The sequence below is a fragment of the Lepisosteus platostomus genome, chromosome 2 (genome assembly GCF_059453375.1).
Source record: "Lepisosteus platostomus isolate fLepPlt1 chromosome 2, fLepPlt1.hap1, whole genome shotgun sequence".
Lineage (NCBI taxonomy): Eukaryota > Metazoa > Chordata > Actinopteri > Semionotiformes > Lepisosteidae > Lepisosteus > Lepisosteus platostomus.
Genome location: NC_142612.1, coordinates 73,251,998 through 73,274,695, shown reverse-complemented (window position 1 = coordinate 73,274,695; position 22,698 = coordinate 73,251,998). Strand labels below are relative to the sequence as shown.

General features: G+C 35.8%; 1 protein-coding gene across 1 annotated transcript in view; it reads right to left on the bottom strand.

Annotated features, from left to right (window-relative positions):
- The window catches only part of LOC148677077 (calsyntenin-2-like), a 235,700-nt gene that overhangs the window by 119,170 nt on the left and 93,832 nt on the right, over positions 1 to 22,698 (bottom strand). The window contains exon 2 of the mRNA XM_088617597.1: positions 7,187 to 7,309. Within this exon, the coding sequence (XP_088473723.1) occupies positions 7,187 to 7,309 (123 nt within the window). The remainder of the gene's footprint in view (positions 1 to 7,186; positions 7,310 to 22,698) is intronic.

Genomic DNA, 22,698 nt, shown 5'->3' with positions numbered 1-22,698 from the left:
ACTGATAATCAGGGATAGGAGAAATATTTTCTTTATTGTTCCTACTTACTATACCATTCATGCCATTACTTAATATGAAATGGGTTATTATCTTCTTTCTTATGGATTCCTGTTTCCTTGACAGAATAGAAAATGTCAGCTGAAATTTAACAGCAAACTGTTTCTCCAATATTAACAAATACATGCCATCAGCTCCTGTACATTACTTCATAAATTAAACAGGAAAGTATACACCCTGACCCCTGTAAGAGTTTAATGTCTCCTACTTCCCTGAGGCCAGAGTAATGATGAAGCAGTTGGATACAGTATGTAGAAAATAGGTCCAATTAACAGAAATATCAAATTAGACCAACCAAATGTCTATTAAACTATTATTAAGTAGATACAATTTAAGTACTTGATTTATTTAAATACGTTATTAAGTATATTAACTAGAATGTAAACAAATAAACAAAAAAGCAGTATTACTGATATTGTAAGATAGGTACAGTATGTACTGTATCAGAATAATATAAACACCTAAATGTAAAGCTAGTGTATATTATTATTATTAGGGTTTCACAAGATCTTCATAAAATCTAGACATACTGTAGAACCAGTTCAAAATGATATGTTTACCTTGCAAGATATAGTAAATGCAAATAAGTCTTAAGTACTTTATGCTAACAAGTTATCCTTTCTGAATACATTTACAATGTTCTGACTCCACTTTAGTATTTTTATTTGCGATTTAATTCACAAGAAGGCCATTAAACTTTTGTGGAAAATTTGCTAAAGACACAGGCATTTCAAATGAATTTCCTTGTGAAATCAAATTGAACTGCATATATATTACTAAATACAGTGAACAGCGCAAAAATAAATGCAGAAAACATGCTTAATAGGAATGGTTTTCTTTTTTTGAAGGTAGAAAACCTTCAGCAATTCAATTGAATAAATTAGGAAAGATATTGTGATTCACAAATATGCCTTTTCTTTTTGATCAGTAAAAAAAAAGAAAAATTGATAAGAAATCAGTATTGGGAAATGGAGGGATGACAGTTTACACCTGATCTATTTCTTATTGATGTTGCAGGAAACAAGGGTTGTACTATGGGAACATTTAAAGATCTGGTTTAGTAAGGCGCACAATGGCATTTAAGTAGTAATTACAGAAACGTACATGGTGGTGGGATGAGTCACATCTGCTCTATTTGATTACAGTCTGACAAGGTTAGCTGTACCATATAATACCATTTGGCCTGTGCAGCTACTGAAACAAAGCCAAGGTGTAATATTGATCAACTATATGTCTACAATAAACATGCTGCCAACAACACATGCTACAGGTTCAACTAATCTTATTTTCATATTGAACACTACTACTAACATTTTGGACCTTGAAAAATAAAATAAAATTGTCACTGTGAATTAAAACTGTGAGTCAAAAACTGCATACTTTCCAAAATAGTAGAAAACAAATAACAAAATAAAACAGAAAAAGTGCTGACAGTATAACTCAAGTTATAACGTCAGTGAGTGTTAGAATAAAGAAAAAGAAAACCTTCTATGTTGTGTACAGCCTACTTTGCTGTGGAGCCTAACCACCTCTCCTTATGCCCAATAAGAAGTTAAACAGTTTCAAGGCAAGGCCTATTTCCACCGGTGAATAAGGAATGAAATTCTTTTGTGCTAGCTTGGAAGGTTGCAATATTCATCTTTCTAACGACATCGTTTCCACTGCAGAGACAGCATAAAATCAGTACCGACAGTAGCTGTCAGATCCACAGTCTGGGTTACCCAGAACTTATGTAGCACAAAAGTGAAACTCTCCCTTAAGGCACTGCATCTTCTCTTGTTTCCTCTTGAAAATTTCAATGTTTTGCTAAACCTATCAGTACCTTTTAAGAAATGGCTTGCATTTATTACCCCTTATAAAGTAGGCACAAGCGCTTCTGATTAATGTCACTTTGACTCACAGCACTGATGGAATATAAACAGCATTAAGCTGACAGATTGTAACCACAGTCCCATAACTTCATTAATATTACTGCTCAGATCAGTGGAGTGAAAAAAATGGGAAATAAGAGCAGGCTTTAAAATCAAAACTGAATAGAAGTCAACAAAACTGCAAAGACTTCCAAAGACACTACGTGCACTTGACATCAGTATTTTTATGCCTTCATGCAGATACAGTATTTCACTGATGTCAGTAAATGTGGGTAAACTGTATATTCGTTTCTAATTCTGAAATTGGCATTTTTAAATATTCATTGGCTGTCTCTCATGGTGAGGAATGATTGTCTTCCATGAATTGATAAGGCCAATGTGGAATCTGTACTGTGTCTGGGATTCACTGTATGACCCGCTTGTAACATCTGCGAGATCGTGATCAGAAGATTCCAGTCATCATTCTAATGTTCTCATCTTCATTAGCTGTTGCCAAAGGAGTTGCAGAACGTGCTGAGGATGGAAGACATCTGGGTGAAGTGTGTTTTTATTGTGGAGAAAAAAGCTGGATACACACCAGCTTCTGCACAAAATAAAACCTTGATCTAATGGCATGGAGACAAGACAATTGGAGGTCTCCAGAACAGTGTTTGACAATTCCAGATAATACATCTTCTTCTACCTGTTCTGCCATTGAGAACATGGTGGCAAGACCCCTGTTTGCTGAATATTAAGGGCAAAGGAATCCTAAAAGGTTCACAGTAACTGAAATTGCTCTTGGACTAAAAGAGTACTTCCTTGTTACATCACATCATTACCCAGTGTGCACATTACACCCTGAGGCACAAGGGGGTGAACTTTGTAAACTCTGCTAAGCAATACTGAACAACTTTTAAGCATATATTTTCTGAACTGTTTCTCTTTAACATTATTACAAGAGTTACAGTGTAACAAATCATTCACAAAGTATATCAAATCAAACCTTTATTCATATATATTGTATATAAATTAACACTCAAACAACAACAAAAAAACAAAAGTTGAGTTTTATAAGTAAATGGATCTGTGCAAAAAAATCTGATTTTATATGAACATACAATGATGATGCAGCAGTTGAGTTCCGTTGAATAAATTAGAAATGTATTTTACAGGGCATTAAACACAATCTATTGCTTATCACAACTCACTTTTGCCCCTCATTCTATAGACAGAATGCAATTCAGCAAAGTCTAATGAAACTACAAGAGCAAACAACACTCACAATACCCTTTCAAGCTAAAGTGCTCTTAATAGACCTTTTTATTTTAATTGGGAGAAGTTGTGTTCATGTTATGTATTTTGTGGATCTATGTGCATATTTTATTATTGGACATGTTCTTTTTATTACAGCCTATGCACAATATCAAACTGTCTCACTCATTTTTTAATATTATCTACTGAAGATGTCAACTTTCTTATAAAAAACACATGCTACACCACATGTTCTCATTTGCTTTAACATTTGCTCATGTAAGAGTTTAATCAAATATTTAACGTAAAGATTGAATAGTATGAAGATTAATATAGGCTGTCTACAAGAGCCACAATATAATGTCCCAAAATATTCAGTCCAGAAAACATTTTTTTTTAACCTCCATAGCTCACACTGGTTACATGGCTTAGAGTTATAGCCAATTACCCCAGCTCAGGAAGTAGTGGGTAATATGTCACATCCACTGCAGTATAGACAGTGGCATATCTATTGCAGTTGCAGACAACTAGTAACTGCAGGGGAGATTTCATTGACTTTAGTGCCTGGCAAAAACAGTAATGAATCAAGGGAATGTTCAAATATTTTATTTTTTACTTAAAACGGGAACGCACAGTAACTTTCAAGTTTTATCTAAGCTTCTCAAACCCTATAGCAATTTTGTTTTCTCCTCAAACAGTCAATAGTCTCTGTATAATTGGTAATTGGGTGTAGCAGGCAGTTTATTTACCTTTGTTGTTTGCTACTGAATAAATGATGGAAAGAATACAAGAAAAATGTTAGCCACTTTCCAACAAACTCGTCAGTAAATAATTCTGAGCACTGCATGAGTATTCTGAATCTGACTGAGTGAAAGAAACTGTGTTCTGATGTCACCACAATGAAATGCCAGAAGAAGACCAAAATACTGCAAAGAGCTACAGTACGACTATTTTTCTTTGTCCTAATCCTACTTTACTATCTTAAACAGAGGAATCTAGTAACACTGAAATGCAACCAAATGTAAATTATGAAATGCAATCCTTGAAATAATGAAATATTTCTTAATGTTTAATTTTTAAATATAACAATCTGCCAAGAGTCCCTGGTAACAGTTAACCAATTCAAAGGTATTTTACAAGATGTATATGTTACAGGTGTATTTACTGTACAACTAAACAGCATGTGAAAATGCTGTAGAACATTTGACGTTTGTGATGCTTAAATACATTCTTTTAATACAGACAATGGAGTACGATTATAATTAAATATGAGATGGAATATTATGGGAGAAATCTAAAGTTTTTTTTAATAGTCCTGTTTTTATATTTTTTATTTTATGGAAAAAAGAAACCCAAAGACACATATAAAAGTATAAAATTAAGTTAAGAGCTCCAAACTAGAGGTGTTTTTACAATGGTCTCAGTTATTATCCCCCAGTGTACAGTATAGTGTACATCATTTTTATACTTCCAGTGAAAAATAAGTTAGGTTAGCTGCCATTTTAAACTGTCTTCAAGCTGTGAAAGAATGGTTACGTGTAAAGCTGTTAGTAAACAATAGTTAGTCAAAAAGATTGTGGGAGTATGGAACAAGCTACCCAGCCATGTTGTTGAAACTGATACCCAGAACTCTTTCAAGAAACAGCTGATGAGTTCCTCAGATCAATTAGCTACTAAATACCCAACAATATTATACAACTATACTGCGTACTGTATATCAAGTATTTATTCACTTAAAAATTCATAAAGTTTAATACATGTTAAAATCATGTTCCGCTTTCTATGAGGTATAAAAAGAAAAGCTATGATCTAATCAATATGCCAAGTGACCATTTTTATTTTCACAATTCTTTAGAAAAAACTAATTTGAAATCCAATTCCAATACCCTAATTCAGCTTTGCAGTAACACTTCATGTACAGTATTCTGAAAACACCAAGATTGTTTTGTTTTCTGCACCAAATGCAAAAGCTCTATTTAGAGCATTGTCTATCCGAAAAGAAAACGTTTATGTATGTTGACAAAGGATAAAAATCAGAGATTTCAAATTCTTACAAGATTCATACATTCCTTTTTTAAATGATGAAAAGTGATGTTAACCTGAATAATTGTATTAGATGTTCATAAGGCCATCTCCTCTGTTATGACACCAACATGAAATGAATACAGTACTTTACAGATTTATAGTTTATTACTCAAAACTGTCAAAAACATGCACTGTTGGGACAGATCCCATCGTGTGTGTTCATGCCCATTTTACATTTGAGATATGGGAAATCATTAATATTTCACATTATCAGCAATGTAGCAGTAAAACACTAGAAGTCCAACTCTTACTTTGAAAAAATAAAACTTCTAATGTAGGAGCTCACATAGATAAAGTGAAAACCTTGTTACTCTGAGACTCAGAGACTCTGTTAGCTCTTTTGCTCTTCTGATATTTTTTCCTTTTATTCTTTGCTTATCAGAATGGCTCTGTATGATCAAGATCTTGAGAATATTTGGCAGAATTTCATCTTCTCTGTTATATAACCCTTTACTTGAAACATCAAGCTCAGCAGAACAATACGTAAATGGCATTGAAAAGACGAATGCCAAAAGAAAAATGTTCTATGTAATTTGAGCTCAAATGACAAATTAACAAATTAAACTGCATTATGCTGTCCAAGTTGGAATCATCCTTTAAACTAATTTGATTGAGAACTCTGGATACATACTGTACAGTGTTTGATCTAATCAGTGAAGAGTTGCTTGTTTTGCTAGAGGACAATTCTTGATGACAAATGTCTTTAGTTCTCAGGTTTCAGTTTGTTCATTGTATATCCCAGCAAAGCAGATCATATTACAACATGGCAGCCACCTCCACATCTTGGGCCATTACCCCCAAAGCAATAAATGTGATGCTCATGTTATTGCTAGCTTGTTTCATGAAAACAAAAAAATGTATTTATCACAAAGCCTCTAGTGAACAACGCAGGCTGAATTTAACAACTAAAAATGTATGGTTAAGAAACTCTGTATTCCTATTGTAGAGTAACTAAGTGTTTTAGCAAAATGTTTTTACAAAATGGGGCAAAGTACTTGGCACCCTCTCCGTTAACACAGCTCTGCTCATGCAAGATTTGCTAAAGAATACAACAGAAATGTTCACCAAGACAAAATGCAAATTGACAGACAGAGAGCATAAGAATGACAGTTATTTATTGCTGTCAAAAAAGAGATTAATTTCACCAGGTTTAATTAATGAGGTGTCAATGCTACCTGAGTAAAGACTCATCCTTCAATGAAAGGATTATAAAGAATCCAGTAACAGCTAATTACTGAATTGCCTATCATCCACCTCTACTACTCAGTAAATTATGAATTACTTTAAACCACTCCATATGGCCTTTTTTTTAAAAAAACAGCTGAAATAAAGCTTACTTTTCATTTAGTAGCCCTTCGTTTAATGGTGAATGTTTTCTACATACAAGCTGCTTCAGCAAGTACTGAATTGTCAAGGTTTATGATCAACCAGCCATAGAAAAAATGACTTAGAACAATCCTCCGGGCAAATGCCCACTTTCCAATTGTGGAAAATTGCCCATTTATTAGCTCATTGTCTTGTTAGTATGACTGTGATTAATTTATGTTACAGAATTAATTAAGGAATGTGTCCTGAGGTGATTTAGCCGGATGTATCCGAGGCATAATCCAATGAAGCCTTCTTACTTTTAAGAAAGACCAGTTGTCTTATTAGCCTGCAGAGAATACACAGACATTGATTTAACAAGGAGCCTCATCTGTAAAAAGGTAAGAAAGTGATACTGCAATGAAGTCACCTCAGGGAATCTGCTGAAACGTATGAGCAGCAATGACAGTCTTCAAAAGTCGTTTTGTAAAGAGAAGGATGTCAAAACTGCTGTGACGATGAGATTTCATTCAGCATTTCCCAGATGTGATGACTTAACTACTGGGACCTCAGCTGACCAGATTATGCAGGTGAGCCCAACACCTTAGCTACAGTACATACTGTATGCTTTCCATACCTGCAAATGGTACAGGAGCATCCTTATCAAGAGCAACCAGTGGAGGGTCCAGCAGGACAGTTTCAGTGTTCTCCGTTATAACTCCATGGTACGATGTCTCAATCCAGGGTTTGTGTTTGTTTACTGCAAAAGAAAAACACAGGAGGGGGGTCAATTCAATCATTTTTGGCTCAGCAGCAGAGTATCAGGAGTATAGAAAATACTTCACCCAGAACAAAAAAGGAAGAATTCAATAAGCATTAAGGTAATACAGTATGCACACAATGTTCTCTGTTCTATTCTATAAATCTATTACATTATTTTTGTCCCAAGAATATTTCATATTTCCTTACAGGTGCATAAAGGTGATTAATTACATAGTAGTTTCGTACAACATATTTATGAGTAGAGAACATCCAGCAATGTCATTTTTGTTAATCACAGCAACACAGTATTACTATGGTTACAATTAGGGGTTCACCAAGAGAATGTTATTCCACTATGACTAATATAACAAAAAGTAAGTCTTTATTTTATTTTCATACAATGTATCCTGTCTGAACAAAGTGATAGCATATTTAAGAAACAACAGGCTGAAACCAAAGGGTCTTTCACCTGCATGAAACCTCCTATTACTACTTTGTGCTGTGATAGCAAATTGGATTAAGTGCTCAACAGGGTTACATGTGATTTTCCTAACTGTAAACCTGGCAGCTCCTAACCTTCCTAATTGCTTGCCCTATTAAAACAACAAGTAAATCTCACTCATCCCCAATGACATGCCCCAGTTGTAAAACATGTCAGCTCTGGAACAGTGATAAAGTTTAATGGAAAGGTGAAAATACTGTGATGCTAATGGTGTCGTTATTTCCTAACAACCTTCTTGGCTGGGGATGGTGAAAAAGTAATTTTAAAACTCTGGAGAAGAACATCTTCAGATTGAGCCCTAAACTCTTACAACACTTTACAGCAGCCACAAAATAACCACCCTTTGGTTAAATAGAGTGCTCTCAGGAGAGCAGGTTCATACTTCTTTTCTCCTGTTTTTTTTTTCCCTGTTTCAAGAGCTTTTTTCTTTGAATTTTTTTTGTTATATTCATTTTGTCCTGTTTTCCAACTTGTAAAATAAGTAAAAAATGCTTATGTGACTGGAAGCTTTCTCAAAAACCCTGTACCTGTTAATAGAGCTGTATATTAGTACTAGAGTCATTTGAATAAAGTGCTTTGCTGAAGGGTAAAACAGCAGTGTCCGACTTGGGATTTGAATCCTCAGCCATTACCATACACTGCTACTTGATTTCTACTTCTTTCCCAAACCAGTGTAATTATTATTATTACACTTCGATTGGATTTATTATGAATGCTGTATGCCCTGACCTGAAAAATCCATATTCCTGCTGCAAAGTCATTAAATTAAATATTCATTAGACATGATCACTTCTCTACTACATATTCAGGCAGTCTGCAATGTGGAATGATGAAATAACTATTACTTTACTTTCTTTACTGAATTCTAAGAAAATTTGTTCTGGAAATTGATTCTAATATGCAAAGAACTTGTAGATTTCTTGCAAAGAATAAATTGCAGTGCTAGTGTGCTGTGACCTCTACTTAATTTTACATCCTGAACACACAAGAAAACTCCCAACAGTACAACAATATATGTTACACTATTTAAACTGACATATTTAGCCATTTGGGCTTTACAGCTTCTTTAACTTAATCTTGCAGTTTTACAGCAGTGTCCCAAATGGCATTTTTAACACCAACATTTAAATCACATCTCCTCTAAAAAGTAATTAAATGGGGAATCCGTCCTTCCAGTTTTATGAGTTTTCCAGAGCTTAGCAAATCATATTGACCTATTAATCCAAAGCAGTACAGCCTGTTTTAAAAGATAAACAGATGACTGGTCAAGCAGATAATAACCCAGCTGTCGGAGATCTGCAACCACCTTTTCTTTCCTTGACTCCAGGAAACACGTTAGGGTCACATTTGAAAAAGAAGATCCATGGATTCTGCTGATGTGCTGGAATGGGATATAAAAGTATCCAGAAAGGAAAGAAATAAACCAGAAGTGAGAGCAAACTCTGCTTGTGAAATACAACCCATTTAATCCGGTCAAGCTATAACGCCTTTCCTTGTTATTGGAAAGGCAACTGCTGTTATTTAAGATGAGAGGACAATCACTGTCTGAAAGGCAACATGGGAGAAGAGATTAGAACTGTCCCACAGGGAAGTAAATAATCTGTACAGACCGCCCTGAATCTTGGCATCTTTTGCGTTTTTCGGCAGAAAAGCATTTTTTGATATGCCCACATCTTTGTATTACAACATTTCAACTCGTATGGGGTACAGCACTTCACTCAAGATAAATGTGATGAAAAGAAGGCCTTCGGATATTATAAATGCCGTAAATTATGCAAAACACTGTAAGACAAATCTATCAAAATACTAAAGAACTTACTCTGTAAATGTAGTAGTTCAGGTGGGTAGCTGCGTAGGCTGCTTCTTCAGGCTCCATGGCCGAAATGTTGTGTTTTCTTTCCTCTTTTTTTCAGCATGGAATAAACCTATTACTTGTTCCTATGTAAATGTATATGTATATATAATATACAATATAATGACAATAAAAATCATATCACTGTATTTGAGAAAGTGTAATTTTAGAAACAAATATACTGATTTGAGATGTTTTGGTGTCATTTTGATTAACTGATCAATCATGACAGACCAGGGTACACCTGAGTATCTTTAACAGTTGCTTAAGCACTAAACCCTGCCTCAGTGAGACCCGTTGATTGGACACAGGTATTAAGGTGATTTAAGTGGGTGAATCTCAGATCTGGTGAAAATCAAATAAGAATAACACAGAAAAGAAACAATGCCCCCTGCTTATCAAGCAAACAATGTCTCCATGCCATCAGTATGTTGGGGCAACACCCCACACGGACTTGTCAGCAGTGGAGCCACGTCCTCCTTAGCAGTGAATCAAGGTTTAGTGTCAATCACCCTGATGAATGTCAGTGAGTGTTACGCAGGCTTGCTGAAAGATACACTAATTGTCTTATACAACAGACGAATTGATGTGGAGGTCCAAGCATGATGGTCTGGGCAGGAATGTCAAGTTAGTACAGAACTCCATTTGCAGTGATTGATGAGAACCTGATTGTGCGAAGCCAACCAAGTCCTGGAAGCTCACTCATTGTCCTTCCTTTGGGATCATTCTTGACACAACAACATTCCAGCAGGACAACACGGATTCACATCCTACAAGTTTTTTTTGTGAGATGGGATTATGGTAGTTACAGTATGTTGTGGGTGTGTTACCCGCCAGACTTGAGCCCCATTAAACACTTGTGAATTATGAGAGGAAAGGGTTAAAATCCCACAACATGGTGCCCTCAGCCTAATACAAATCATGGGTCGCAGACGTACAACTTCGATTGCTTCTATCAGTGACCACACACAGCACTTCCTAGCCTGAGAGTTTCACAGTAGTTCATGATGCCAAATGTACCAGTAAAATGAATTTACCCATGCCATCTCTGTTCTATACAAATGCACTGAAACTAAAATGCTTTTTTTCATTATTGCAATGATAACTTTGTGAGTCTGTTGTTGTTATTAAGTGATAAGGGTCTTTTAATGCTCACTATACTGTACAGATGCAGCCACTCAGGATGCATGGTTTGTCCGTGGCAAGCTTGAAGCGCCATATTGCAATATGAGTCGGCTTGCAGAACCTCAGTTTTCAGTTGCAAAGATCATTAATAGACGGCCCTTGTGGTGTGTTAGATGTTAGTGAAACAGTAGCTTCATTAAATTTGTTGCACTACTTCTTTAAATCCACTTAATATATTCATATGGAATCATGTAACCAAAGGAAATTTTGGTTGCTGAAAATATGAACAACCAAAATGTAATAACGTCTCTGAAAATCATTAACAACCATTAATTTATTAATATGAATATATTTATATACAGTAACTGGGAGTGGTAGCTAAAAACTAAATATAAGGTACACAATAGTATTCCACTTTTTACTGTACATAAACATCTTCTGCATCAAGTTCTTTAACTCAGTCACTTTCTGTGGTTATTTTGGAAATGTTTTGACGTGCTGTGCAGTATATACCCCCAATGAGTAAAGTATTGCATTTTTTACAAATAAAGGAAAGTTTCACATTGTCAAGTTATATTATTTAGTGCATTTTCTTACAAAACAGGGATTTTATACAGTAAATCTAGCCCTGGCCTTATCTGATCTGACAAAAACTCCATCCACACTTTTTTTTCCTTTTCCCTATTACTAAAACAACATTTTTATCCAAATAACAGTGCAACAAGTCTGCCTAGCCCCTATAGAATCACCGGTTGTATCAAGCGTGTACTGAACAAGCATAGTTATAAGGTATTTCAGCCAAAAGTGAAATTCAATCATTACTGATTCAGACGATAATCAGGCATGAACATCTTTAATGCATAATTTTAGGAACTTCAGATAAAAAACAATTCCTAGGTGCTTAGTTTTCAGAATATGATTATGTATATAAATAACTAATGTTTTGTTAAAAATAAAACAGACGGGTTCAACCTGACAATTGTTGTTTATTTTAAATTTTTCTATTCATAAATTTTTTCTATACAGTATATTCAAGTGTTACAAAATGAAATAGGTACTACTGTATATAAATTGTACCTCTAGTACTGTATGTGTAATAAAATGTATTTTTCTATATGCTTAACCCATAACATTTTTAAAACCACAAAAATAAAACATTCAAAACAAATCTGTTTTTGAAAAATATAACGTACATTATGTATGTCATGCTGTAATTTGTAATGCATGGATGTATAATGGATTTTAAATGTACAATTCACAAAGCAATTCAGGGTGGCAAGAAATTGAAAGAACAAAAATAAAGTTGTAAGGGTAATAGATTTAATCATGGATCTGAAAGATGTCTGTATTTATGTTGTATTAGTCTGGTATGAGAGTAGGCCTAAGCTACTTATCTCCTTTTAGGTTAATTGTGAATGACAATTCATAAAGTCCATAATGCTATTGTTGAACCTTTGTTTTGTTTTAATATGGTTTTGAGTATCATGAACACTGACAGAAACATTAGTGATTTCATCCCTATAATTATGAACTATTATAAAAGGGACAATTGAGTCAGGAGTCAGTGTACATTAGTTCACGGTAATGAAGGATAATGGAAAATTGCCTTTCCATTCCATGTCAAATAATACAACCCACAGTACCCAGGTCATTTTCTAATTATTGTCTGCAGAAAACTATAAAGGAAAAGTGTTATTTGTACCTTGCATTCTTCAGTAGTCTCATTGTTACAAAGCACCTTCCACTTGTAAATATTTTTACAGAAATGGTATTTGTTTCACTCAAAAATAATATTTATGAATTAGTTATGTAGCACATATTGAATATTTATAACAATACCACAAGCATATTGAAATTAAAATTCTTTTAAATACCCCAAATACTTGACTTGACACTTTGCTTAGAGATAAGCAAATCTCCAACTGGTGCTGAACAAAATCCACACACACACAGTTCCGAGCCAAATATTAAATAATACCACCAGGAAGCCCAATTTTCATGAGGTTGGAACAGCTTGTGAAAAGATCAAATCAATCAGGCTTGCAACACTGACTTTTAATCAAGTAATATGAGAACTGTCAAAGAATTCCTCCAAATATTATGAGGCATCCTCTTAAAATGTAAATTAACATCCTGGAGAAACAATCCTCCTGATGTGATCCTAAGTGCTAGGACCAGTCAATTCCAGGACTCAGTGGTTCAAACTGTGTCCTGGGATTGACTGATTGTTGCTGGCATTCACCATGCAGAGGCCGACAACTGGTTTAAAATTGTTGGACCTCAGTGCGCCAGGCTATTCTCAACTCTGCACACGACAGTGACCTCTGTGATGTGACTGGCACCTGTGGGCATCAATTGCTTGGTAACTTTGCTGTGGACACTGTGAGGCCCACAGCATGAATAAGACGCATACAGTTTGAGACCACGAAAGGTAACACATGCATAGTAATTCTCCCTTCCTTTCTGGTTTAAGGTTCAAGGGTCACAACAGTGTGGCAGGCTGCTTAATAACAGCCCATTCATTCCTGGGTTGGTTCAGAAAGAAAAATAACTGCTGATCCTACTGTACGTTAAAACAAAACTAACCAAGCATTCCACATCTTGGTCTTTGCCATTTCCCTTTTATAAGTTGGCACAAAAATCGAGTTATTCAGCATTCTGGTAGGAGTACAGTGTTTTATGCATCCCTGCATCTGAAAATATAGTCTGCCTTGTTTGTGCACCACAGCCTTGAACAAGGGGCACCTCACTGTCAACTGGTTAATGCTGGAAGTGCAGAGAAACAGCAGTAAGGAGAATATGTGTAGTCAGTACACTAAATGTGCCCTGTGCAGAGTGAGCTGAATATTGCTCTCAGTGTCACTCACCCTGCTTTCCAAAAACAAAACAATCTAGAATAAAAGAGAATATCAAGGGCATTTAATAATCTATTTTTCCAGTCAGTAGGAGACATTAACTCAATAAACATGGACCCGATCAGTTCATGGATCGGATTGGTATTTATGAGGGTCTCCTACTGACATACCTGTATTTCAACAGGAATTTACATTCCATGACCTTCCTAAGTCTAAGGACACTTCTCATAGTCCACTTATTCCATTGTCTTGCTCCTGTTTGATCCAAAATATTCTTCCATGCTAAAAATGGTCCTAAAAAGCATTTGTACAGCAAAACTAAATAACTAGCAAAAAGAAATTTAACGGCAAAGCTTTCAAGCCACAGGTGAGGTAGCTAAGGATGACTCCTACAAACTTGAGGCTATGCAGTATTGTGTGCTGTGTGATTGATGAGGGAGTAATGAAGAAATGTACACCTAAGACTCCCCTGCAGCAGCAACAGGAGCACAGGCAGAGAATCAGGAAAGTATTTAATTTGCTGGTTGTCTGACCTTTTCAAATGAGTTTTCAACCATTTTCATTTGTACAGTTTGTTTGCTCAGTTCAATTCCTTTTCATTATCCACCCATGTTCCTTAAAATACTTATTTTTTTCTGATTTAAAGCAAATCTTTCTCTTGACTCTTCTTTTCAACAATATAAAACATGAGTGATCCATACTGTAGGTCTACAAAAAGAACAGATAAATTGCAGGGTCCTATTAACCAGAGAATGAGTTTGTAACAATCTTATCAGATTTTTTTTTTAAAAGTTCTTAATAGTTTTAAAATATAAATTATTTAATGAAAAGGTTGAAATCAGTTTTTCCTAATTTGTAAAATTGTGGTTTCATGACATTAAACCACACATTAGCAGTATAAGAAAAAGCAAAAAATGTCCATGCTTTTAACTGTACCTAAAACTTTCATTAGCTTTCTAACAATCTTGTCTGCCTTCAAAAACAGAAGTCAATTCATTAACTGATGAATAAGGTTAATGGACTGTGTTAGCATCGTTTCCTACTGAACTTCAGAAATGGATCTTAATAATTAATTTCCAAAACAGTATTTTATAGAATTGACTCAGTGCAGCAAGCAGGGTGCTTATATTTTCAATATGAAAATGTTTTGGGATTTTCATAAATGAAAGCTCAAGCTTCACAGACCTCAGGAGCAGAATCCAATGAAACCAGGATTAAAATTCTTATATCAGCCACTCTGTATGTTTTTCCTCCATATTATATTGGTGCCTCTTATAAATTTCTACAGGCAGGGAATGGCACGGTCATAACCTAGTAGGTGCAGTGCGCCTAGACCTCAGCAACAAAAGGAGATGATAAGAAGCTGAATCTAAACTTGATTCAAGACCAGGATGATTCCACTAGACTGTTCAACTTCCCTTACTCAGCAGATGCCAGATGACAGCACACACAAATTGTCTTTATGAGAAACATGGTGAACTGCCTTCCAGTACATATTGGGCTATAGCTCAGGGCTGTATACACCCAGAACAGAACAGGGTCTTGCTACCCCAAGCAACTTGACGGTAGGCTCTTGACTACACTTTACTTTAAACCAAATTAAACTTGACTGAGAACAGCCTTACTTGGAAAATATTAACAATATTAAACCATGGGAGACGAACAAAAAGAAAAAAATGTTGTGGACCTCCTGTTAAATCATGAATCAATGAGATCTGCACGTGTGCAGACACAAGTAATTCTCATGAAGACAAACAAGAAAATAAAACAAGAATAAAAGAAATACCAGATAGATTCTTACAGTATGTGCAGTTACATTAGAGATAGCTAGATAATACTTTATTAATCCCGTAGGGAAATTGATGTGTTACAGCAGTCCAGCCCAAGACAAGCAAAAACAGACATCGGATTAGTTATAACTTGAACTTGAACTTGAACTTGAACTTTATTGCCATATGTAACCGGTACTGGTATAATGGAATTCTTACTTACAGAAAGTCTCTCGATTGTAAAACAAGTGTAAAAAACAACAAAAAAAAACAAAGTGCAAACAGTGCATCAAGACAATGTACAAACAAACAATAGACAATGTGCAAGTAAACATGTAGACAGTTTGAATGTAAACAATACAGACGTGTAAACAATGACTGGAGATGTGCAATAGATAAGAAATCATAAAGAGGTAGATGGTGATGGTGTAGGTGTGGTCCGAGGGGGATGGCTAAATGTGTTCGCCAGTCTCACTGCTTGTGGATAGAAGCTATTGAAGAATCTAGTGGTAAGTGTCCGTATGCTCTTATATCTCTTGCCTGAGGGCAGTGGGGTGAAGAGCTCATACCCGGGGTGGTGACTGTCTTCTGTGATGGTCAGAATTCTACCACGGCAGCGGTCCTCATAGAGCTGTTTAATCTCGGTGAGACTGCAGCTGATGATCTTCTGGGCCATATTGACCATTCTCTGCAGTGCCTTTCTTTCTCGCGAAGAGGTGTTGCCATACCACACGGTGATCCCGTTGGTGAGGACGCTCTCGATAGTGCAGCGGTAGAAGTTCACCAACACATGTATTGGCATCCCCCATCTCTTGAGGCACCTCAAGAAATAAAGGCGCTGCTGAGCCTTCTTCATGATAGAGTCAGTGTTTACAGTCCAAGTTAGATCTTTAGAGATGTGAATTCCCAAAAACCTAAAGCTGGTGACTCTTTCCACTTCCGTTCCATCAATACCGAGTGGGCTGTGAGTGTGTGGCCTGTATCTCCGAAAGTCCACTATTAGCTCTTTCGTTTTCTTTATGTTCAAGTCCAGGTTATTGCTATGACACCACCTAAGCAGCTGTACAACTTCATCCCTGTATGTGGACTCGTCATCATCACTGATCAGTCCTATTATAGTGGTGTCATCGGCAAACTTAATGATGCGGTTGTTGCTGTGTCTTGCTGTGCAGTCGTGAGTAAATAGGGAGTACAACCTTGGACTCAGACAGCAGCCTTGTGGGGTTCCAGTGCTCAGGGTGAGTGGTGTTGATGTTTTATTGCCTATCCGCACCACCTGTGGTCTCTCGATAAGAAAGTCCAGCAGCCAGTTGCAGACAGAGTTGCACAGACCTAATCCCCTGAGCTTTGTCACCAGTTGACTGGGTATGATGGAATTGAATGCTGAACTGTAGTCCACAAACAGCATTCTCACATACGAGTTCTTAGTGTCCAGGTGTTCCAAGGCTGTATGCAGAGCCAGGGAGACAGCATCATCCACTGATCTGTTGTTCTGGTAGGTGAACTGCAAGGGGTCCAGGGACTCTGTGATGGAGGAGTTGATGTGTGACAACACCAGCTTCTCCAGGCATTTCATCACCACAGATGTTAATGCTACTGGGTGGTAATCATTCAGGCATGTCACTTTTGTCTTTTTGGGGGTTGGAACAATAGTGGGTTTTTTAAAGCAGGTGGGGACCATGGACTGTGACAGGGAGGAGTTAAAGATGTCTGTAAACACAAAAAATGTCTTATAAAGATGTCTTATAAAACAAAAGACAACAAAATAAATAAAAATAAATAAGTAAAAAAAATAAATACATAGGTGTGTGCAAAATGTGATGATCATTGTCACTGTAAAAACAATAAAATACAGTATGTGCAAAATGTGCATAGGTTTATACAGACTGATTGTCCAAAAAGTACAATGGAGCAAACACGCTGTCCATAGACAAGCAAATGAAAGGCTAACAGTCCTAGCCTAGGGCAGCGTTATACACCCTGACAGCCGCTGGGAGGAAAGACCTGCGGAAACGTTCCCTTGAACACTGTAGCTGGAGCAGTCTGTTGCTAAAAGTGCTCCTCTGCCCAGTAACAGTCCCATGAAGCGGATGAGAGGTGTTGTTCATGATGGCTGTGAGCTTGGTCAGCATTCTCCTCTCAGCCACCACCTCCATGGGGTCAAGGCTCATCCCCAACACAGAGCCAGCCTTCTTGATAAGTTTATTGAGCCTATTTGCATCTTTAGTCATGATGCTGCTGCCCCAGCACACAACAGCGTAGAAGATGGCCACCGCCACCACTGATTCATAAAAAATGTGTAGCAGTGTTCCACACACACCAAATGACCTGAGCCTCCTAAGAAAATAGAGTTGGCTCTGACCTTTCTTGTACAGGGCGTCAGTTACCAGATCACTCCAGCTTATCATCCAGGTGTACCCCTACTGTAAGTACTTGTAGGAATGTATGCCCTCTATGTAACATATATTGTAAAATATAGATAGCTTGAAATATATACTTACCTGAAATGCAACTGTTCGCATGATTTATCTGATTGAATATTTAGGTATTTATTGATGAAAAACAAATGTAGAAATTTACAGGTTAACAGTTTGAGCTAAATACACTAACTAGCTGATTTCAAAGAATAAAACTTTTCCATGTGTGGCTGAAACACAGACCAGATTGGAACTGCAACTGACTGAAAAGTCAATTTTTAGCAGGACAGGAGATAAAGTTATTTCAACCCTACTAAGTCCCATCATGTTGAAAATATAAATATAGCAAAGACAGCGAACATGGTTTTGACCTTTTTGATGCCCAAGCAATGAGAATTTCTTTTGTGATTTTGACAGTAATTAAACTCAGACTTGCAGATTTAAGTTGACAGATAATTTCAAGCATTGCTCAGATCATATGACATTCTATTAATCCCTGACCAGATACTTTTGTTCCAGTTATCGTATTATACTGTACAGTTAAATAAATGAAAGGGACATGAAGGAAAAACATTTTGCTTCACTCTAACAAAAAATATGTCTAATTAAAAAAGAAATCTGTACCAAATTAAACTTTGATAGATAAGGTCAAGAGAGAACCAATGATGAATAAATTACTCAGATGAAGAGAAAATGTATTCCAGCAGGTTATTCATTACTGCTTCCAACAGACAATTAATACTGGGTTTTAAGTACAGAATTTCTACTAGCAGCATGAATCTGAACAAACCACGGGGAGGTCCATCACATTACTGTAATTTAATCTTTGTTCCACAGAACTGAATGAAATAAATACAAAAATCAGATGAGATTTGGGTATGCGCTTCACTTTCTTTGAGCCTTGAAGATGTTTACAAATTTTAAATCTGAGCATCCTCAAAAGTGTTTCTGCATCAGAGAGCAACATGACAGAATACACAAACGACACGTGTTCAGATGCAGAGCTCTGATTCAAAGCCTAAGACTCAAACAGAGTATTAGCATAGATGAAACAATACCAGTGTACTCCTGACTAATGTTAGCATAATGTTTATGTGGCTAGAATCCTCATTCATCAAAATATTTACTGCTGCACCTCAGTCCTTTGCATTGCCCACATTTATTTTTATAGAGTCCGGAGTTGCTAAAGTAACATAATTACTGTATCTATCAAATGTACTATTTGTGTAAATAAACAAAGATACCAAAGAGATTTATATAAAAAACAAAGAGATTTATATAAAATATAAATAAGCAACCCCATCTCTATCTTGTGCTACAAATGTCGATACTGTATGTATTACAACATAAAGAGCGTACTGTATTCCTCTCACCTCTCTTTCCTGGATACTGATCATACAGTATCTTGATCAATTCTTCTATTCTTATCCATGTCAATAGAATTGAAATCAGTCAAATAATCATGTGTAAAAACTTACAAATATATTCCACTCAAAATAGCATAAAAGAAGAACATACTGTATAAATACGTATTAAGCTTTCAGAAGTGCAATTAAAGTTGTTGTTTGTTTCACCTGTTATTAATATGATAGATTTGAAAGGAAGAATGACAGCATAAATGAGTTAGGCACTTTTAAATCATACAGAATTTATATATATATATGGATAAAAATATCATATCTGGCAGAAAGTACCTACTGTACTACCTGATGTAACTGGGCTATTTCGCATGCATGTAAGCAGTTTCTTCTAAAACCATGTGATTCTTTAAGTTTTGTAAAATGGATTTGTTTTAAAAGCTTGGATAAAATCCACTCACCTGGTAAATTACTATTACTGTACTTACTACTCTTAATTTCAGACACCACAAGGAAGGTTCTGAAAAATATTTTAAGCATATTTGTATAGAGTTTCACTCAATATTCCTTAACATAATTTTCCAGAGTGTTAAAGTTTTCCTTATTATTTACTGTATTTACAGAACAATATATATGAGACAAAAAGGTTACAAACTTTTTGGCCCATCTAGCCCATTTGGCAGTTAGTAGATCCCAGGATCATATCCAGATCACAAGAAGTCAGAGTACCTTTGCACAACCCTAAAGGGGTGCACATCTAGAAACTCAATCACACACACACACAAAGCAAAAATCATGTTTCCAGACATACGAACCATACGAAAAAGAACAATTATTATTATTATTATTATAACATTGCAAATAGTTTAAATGCTTTAATTTGGATATAAATAATGGGCTTTTTGATTGTCTATTTGATTGCATTTTGATTTATATAAAGCTTCTTAATGTATATAGAAAATTTAAATCACCAATATTACACAAAACATTTTAGCAAATGTAATTTGGGATTATTTATTGTCAGGAGTCACTCTAACTGAAACACAAAAACTACTTCTGTTCTTAGAGCTTTTATTGCCACCCCAGTTCTGCTTTAAAAACTAACAGATTAACATTTTAAAATCCAATAATGGCCAGAGCCAACTGAAATTAAAAATTAATTCTGAAATATTATAGTGAGGACTTCATACAAATCAAAGGTTTTTGAATTAGTAATGAAGATTGGAACTTCCATTTTCTGTTTCATTTACTGCAGTGTTACATTAAAGTTTTATCAAATTAAATTAAGTGAAATACACAATGTCCCCCTGTCAACCTTAACAGTCATGCCTGTATGAACCTAACTTTATGCAATTTTGTGGAAAATCTCTTAGGAGTCTACAAAGATAACACTGAGCAACATGAACTAGGTGTGTGATGACAATTTGATTTTTTTTTTTGCAATTAGAATTTCTACAGTTTAAGTCATAGCAGGTGCCTGGAATGACACATTAGGAAAATTATTTAAGTATTAGATTTGCTACAGCCATAAATGATGAGATTTTTCAAATTCAAAAACTTCATACCATCTCTACGGGTTTAGGGATGCTGCACAGTGTGATTCAGTGAGTAAAAGTACAATTAAGGCACATATTGAAAACTTCAACCTACCGGTGATTAAAACCTGACTACTTCATTGTGGCTTTCCACTGTGTAGAAGAAAGAGAAAATCAAAAGACTATTATCAAATATTGAGTCTGTAATTTGCAAACAACAGGTAACCAGAAGGTTCAATTTGATCTGGTCCTCAGTTTATAAATGGACAAAAGTATTAGGGATTCAAATTTTAATGCCATTTAAACGCTATTGTCCTGTAAGAATACAAATAATTTATAACTCATAACACATAATTTAGAAGAGCACAAGCAACTACAGTATTCAACAAACTCATGACTATAATTTCTGCAGTACAGAAACGGTTCCTATTGTATATAGACTGTGAGATAAAATAAATCCTCAACAAATCTCATTAGTGTGAACCGGGGTGACTTTAAACCCCATCATTTACAGTACTTATCTGATTGCACTTCTCAAATTTAAACTGAAAGTTGTAGAAGTTTCATGGATAATCTAAAAGCTCCACTAAAAACAAGGGCTTTAATCCACTATTTGTAAGCAGACGCTTGGCCAACTGATGCGTTCCAGTTTTACATTTCTGATAGTACAGTACATAACGTTAATAACATTGTGTTTAATAGCAGCAGTTGTACAGTACATGCACCGCTGAATTAGTATACTTTGTGTCTTCATGAAACACGTGGATGGTTTATCAATACAAGCCCTATGGAGAATGGAAGACAGGGCCATGAAAGACAATAAGCGGTCATAACACACTGATTTTGTTAGTAGTACAAGCTTAGTTCTGTTGGTTCAGATTCTGTGCCTACAGTATGTGCTTCTTCTTTCATTAATGTAAGAGGGAAACCTTATCACACCACTCTCTCACTGACTCATGCTCTTCACCTCTCTCTACAATCTTTACTATTAATATGCTTCTGTAGGCCATAAATCTGGTACAAGCTAGCACAGTACTTATTAGCATTTTCTTTCACAGCTGTCAGTTCCTAAAAAAATGAATTGAAATCCAAAAAAGGGAAAACACACATGGGTCATCCCAAATGCACTGAAGACTTGGCATCGAGCACAAGAACAATGCATGCTAAGTTTTCTTTAGTCACAAAAAAATGCTCTCATTAAGCTAACTGGTAAGCAGGTGAGAAATCTGAACTCATTAGGATGTCAAAATGCCTTTCTATTACCAGGAGGGTCTGCAGAGCTTTCAAGTTTCACAGTTAACAATCATGAGAGGAGAACCTCCTGCCATGATTCTCAGTAGGTGAAATACTCTTGGGCAGGAGTACTTAACCTTTTTGAGAGTGCGACCCTTTTTTTAGATTAAAAACATTTCTTCACCGCCCCCCGCCTCCCTCCACACACACACAGATTTAAAAATCGTCACGTTGCAGAAATTGTAAGCCTACTCACTTAATAATAAATAATAATACATTTTATTTATATAAGTAACACCTTTCATACATTTGCAACTCAAAGTGCTTGTTACAAAAAAATTAAGTAAAGTTAACACTTTAAGCAACAATAACAAATAAAAGAACCATGCACAAACAATACAAATAGCACTGAAATTATATACGAAAAATCAAGTAAAAAGCAAGAATAAAAAAATAAGTTTTGAGCTGCTGTTTACAAATATCCATAGAGCCAGCCTAATATTTTTTAGGAATACTATTCCACGGTTTGGGTGCCTTTCCAGTCATTCTATGCTTAAATTTTTGGAATAATCTTTAAAAGTCGGGCGCTTGTTGCACTGGCCTTGATGGAATTTACAGTACGAACGGCTTCATCAATTACTTGTTTGAGTTCGGGGGGCATTTTCTTGGCGTGAGGGCTTGTCTATGAATCATACAAGGCGTCCACAAAGCGAACAGAGCAACGGCCTGCACTTTCGTGAC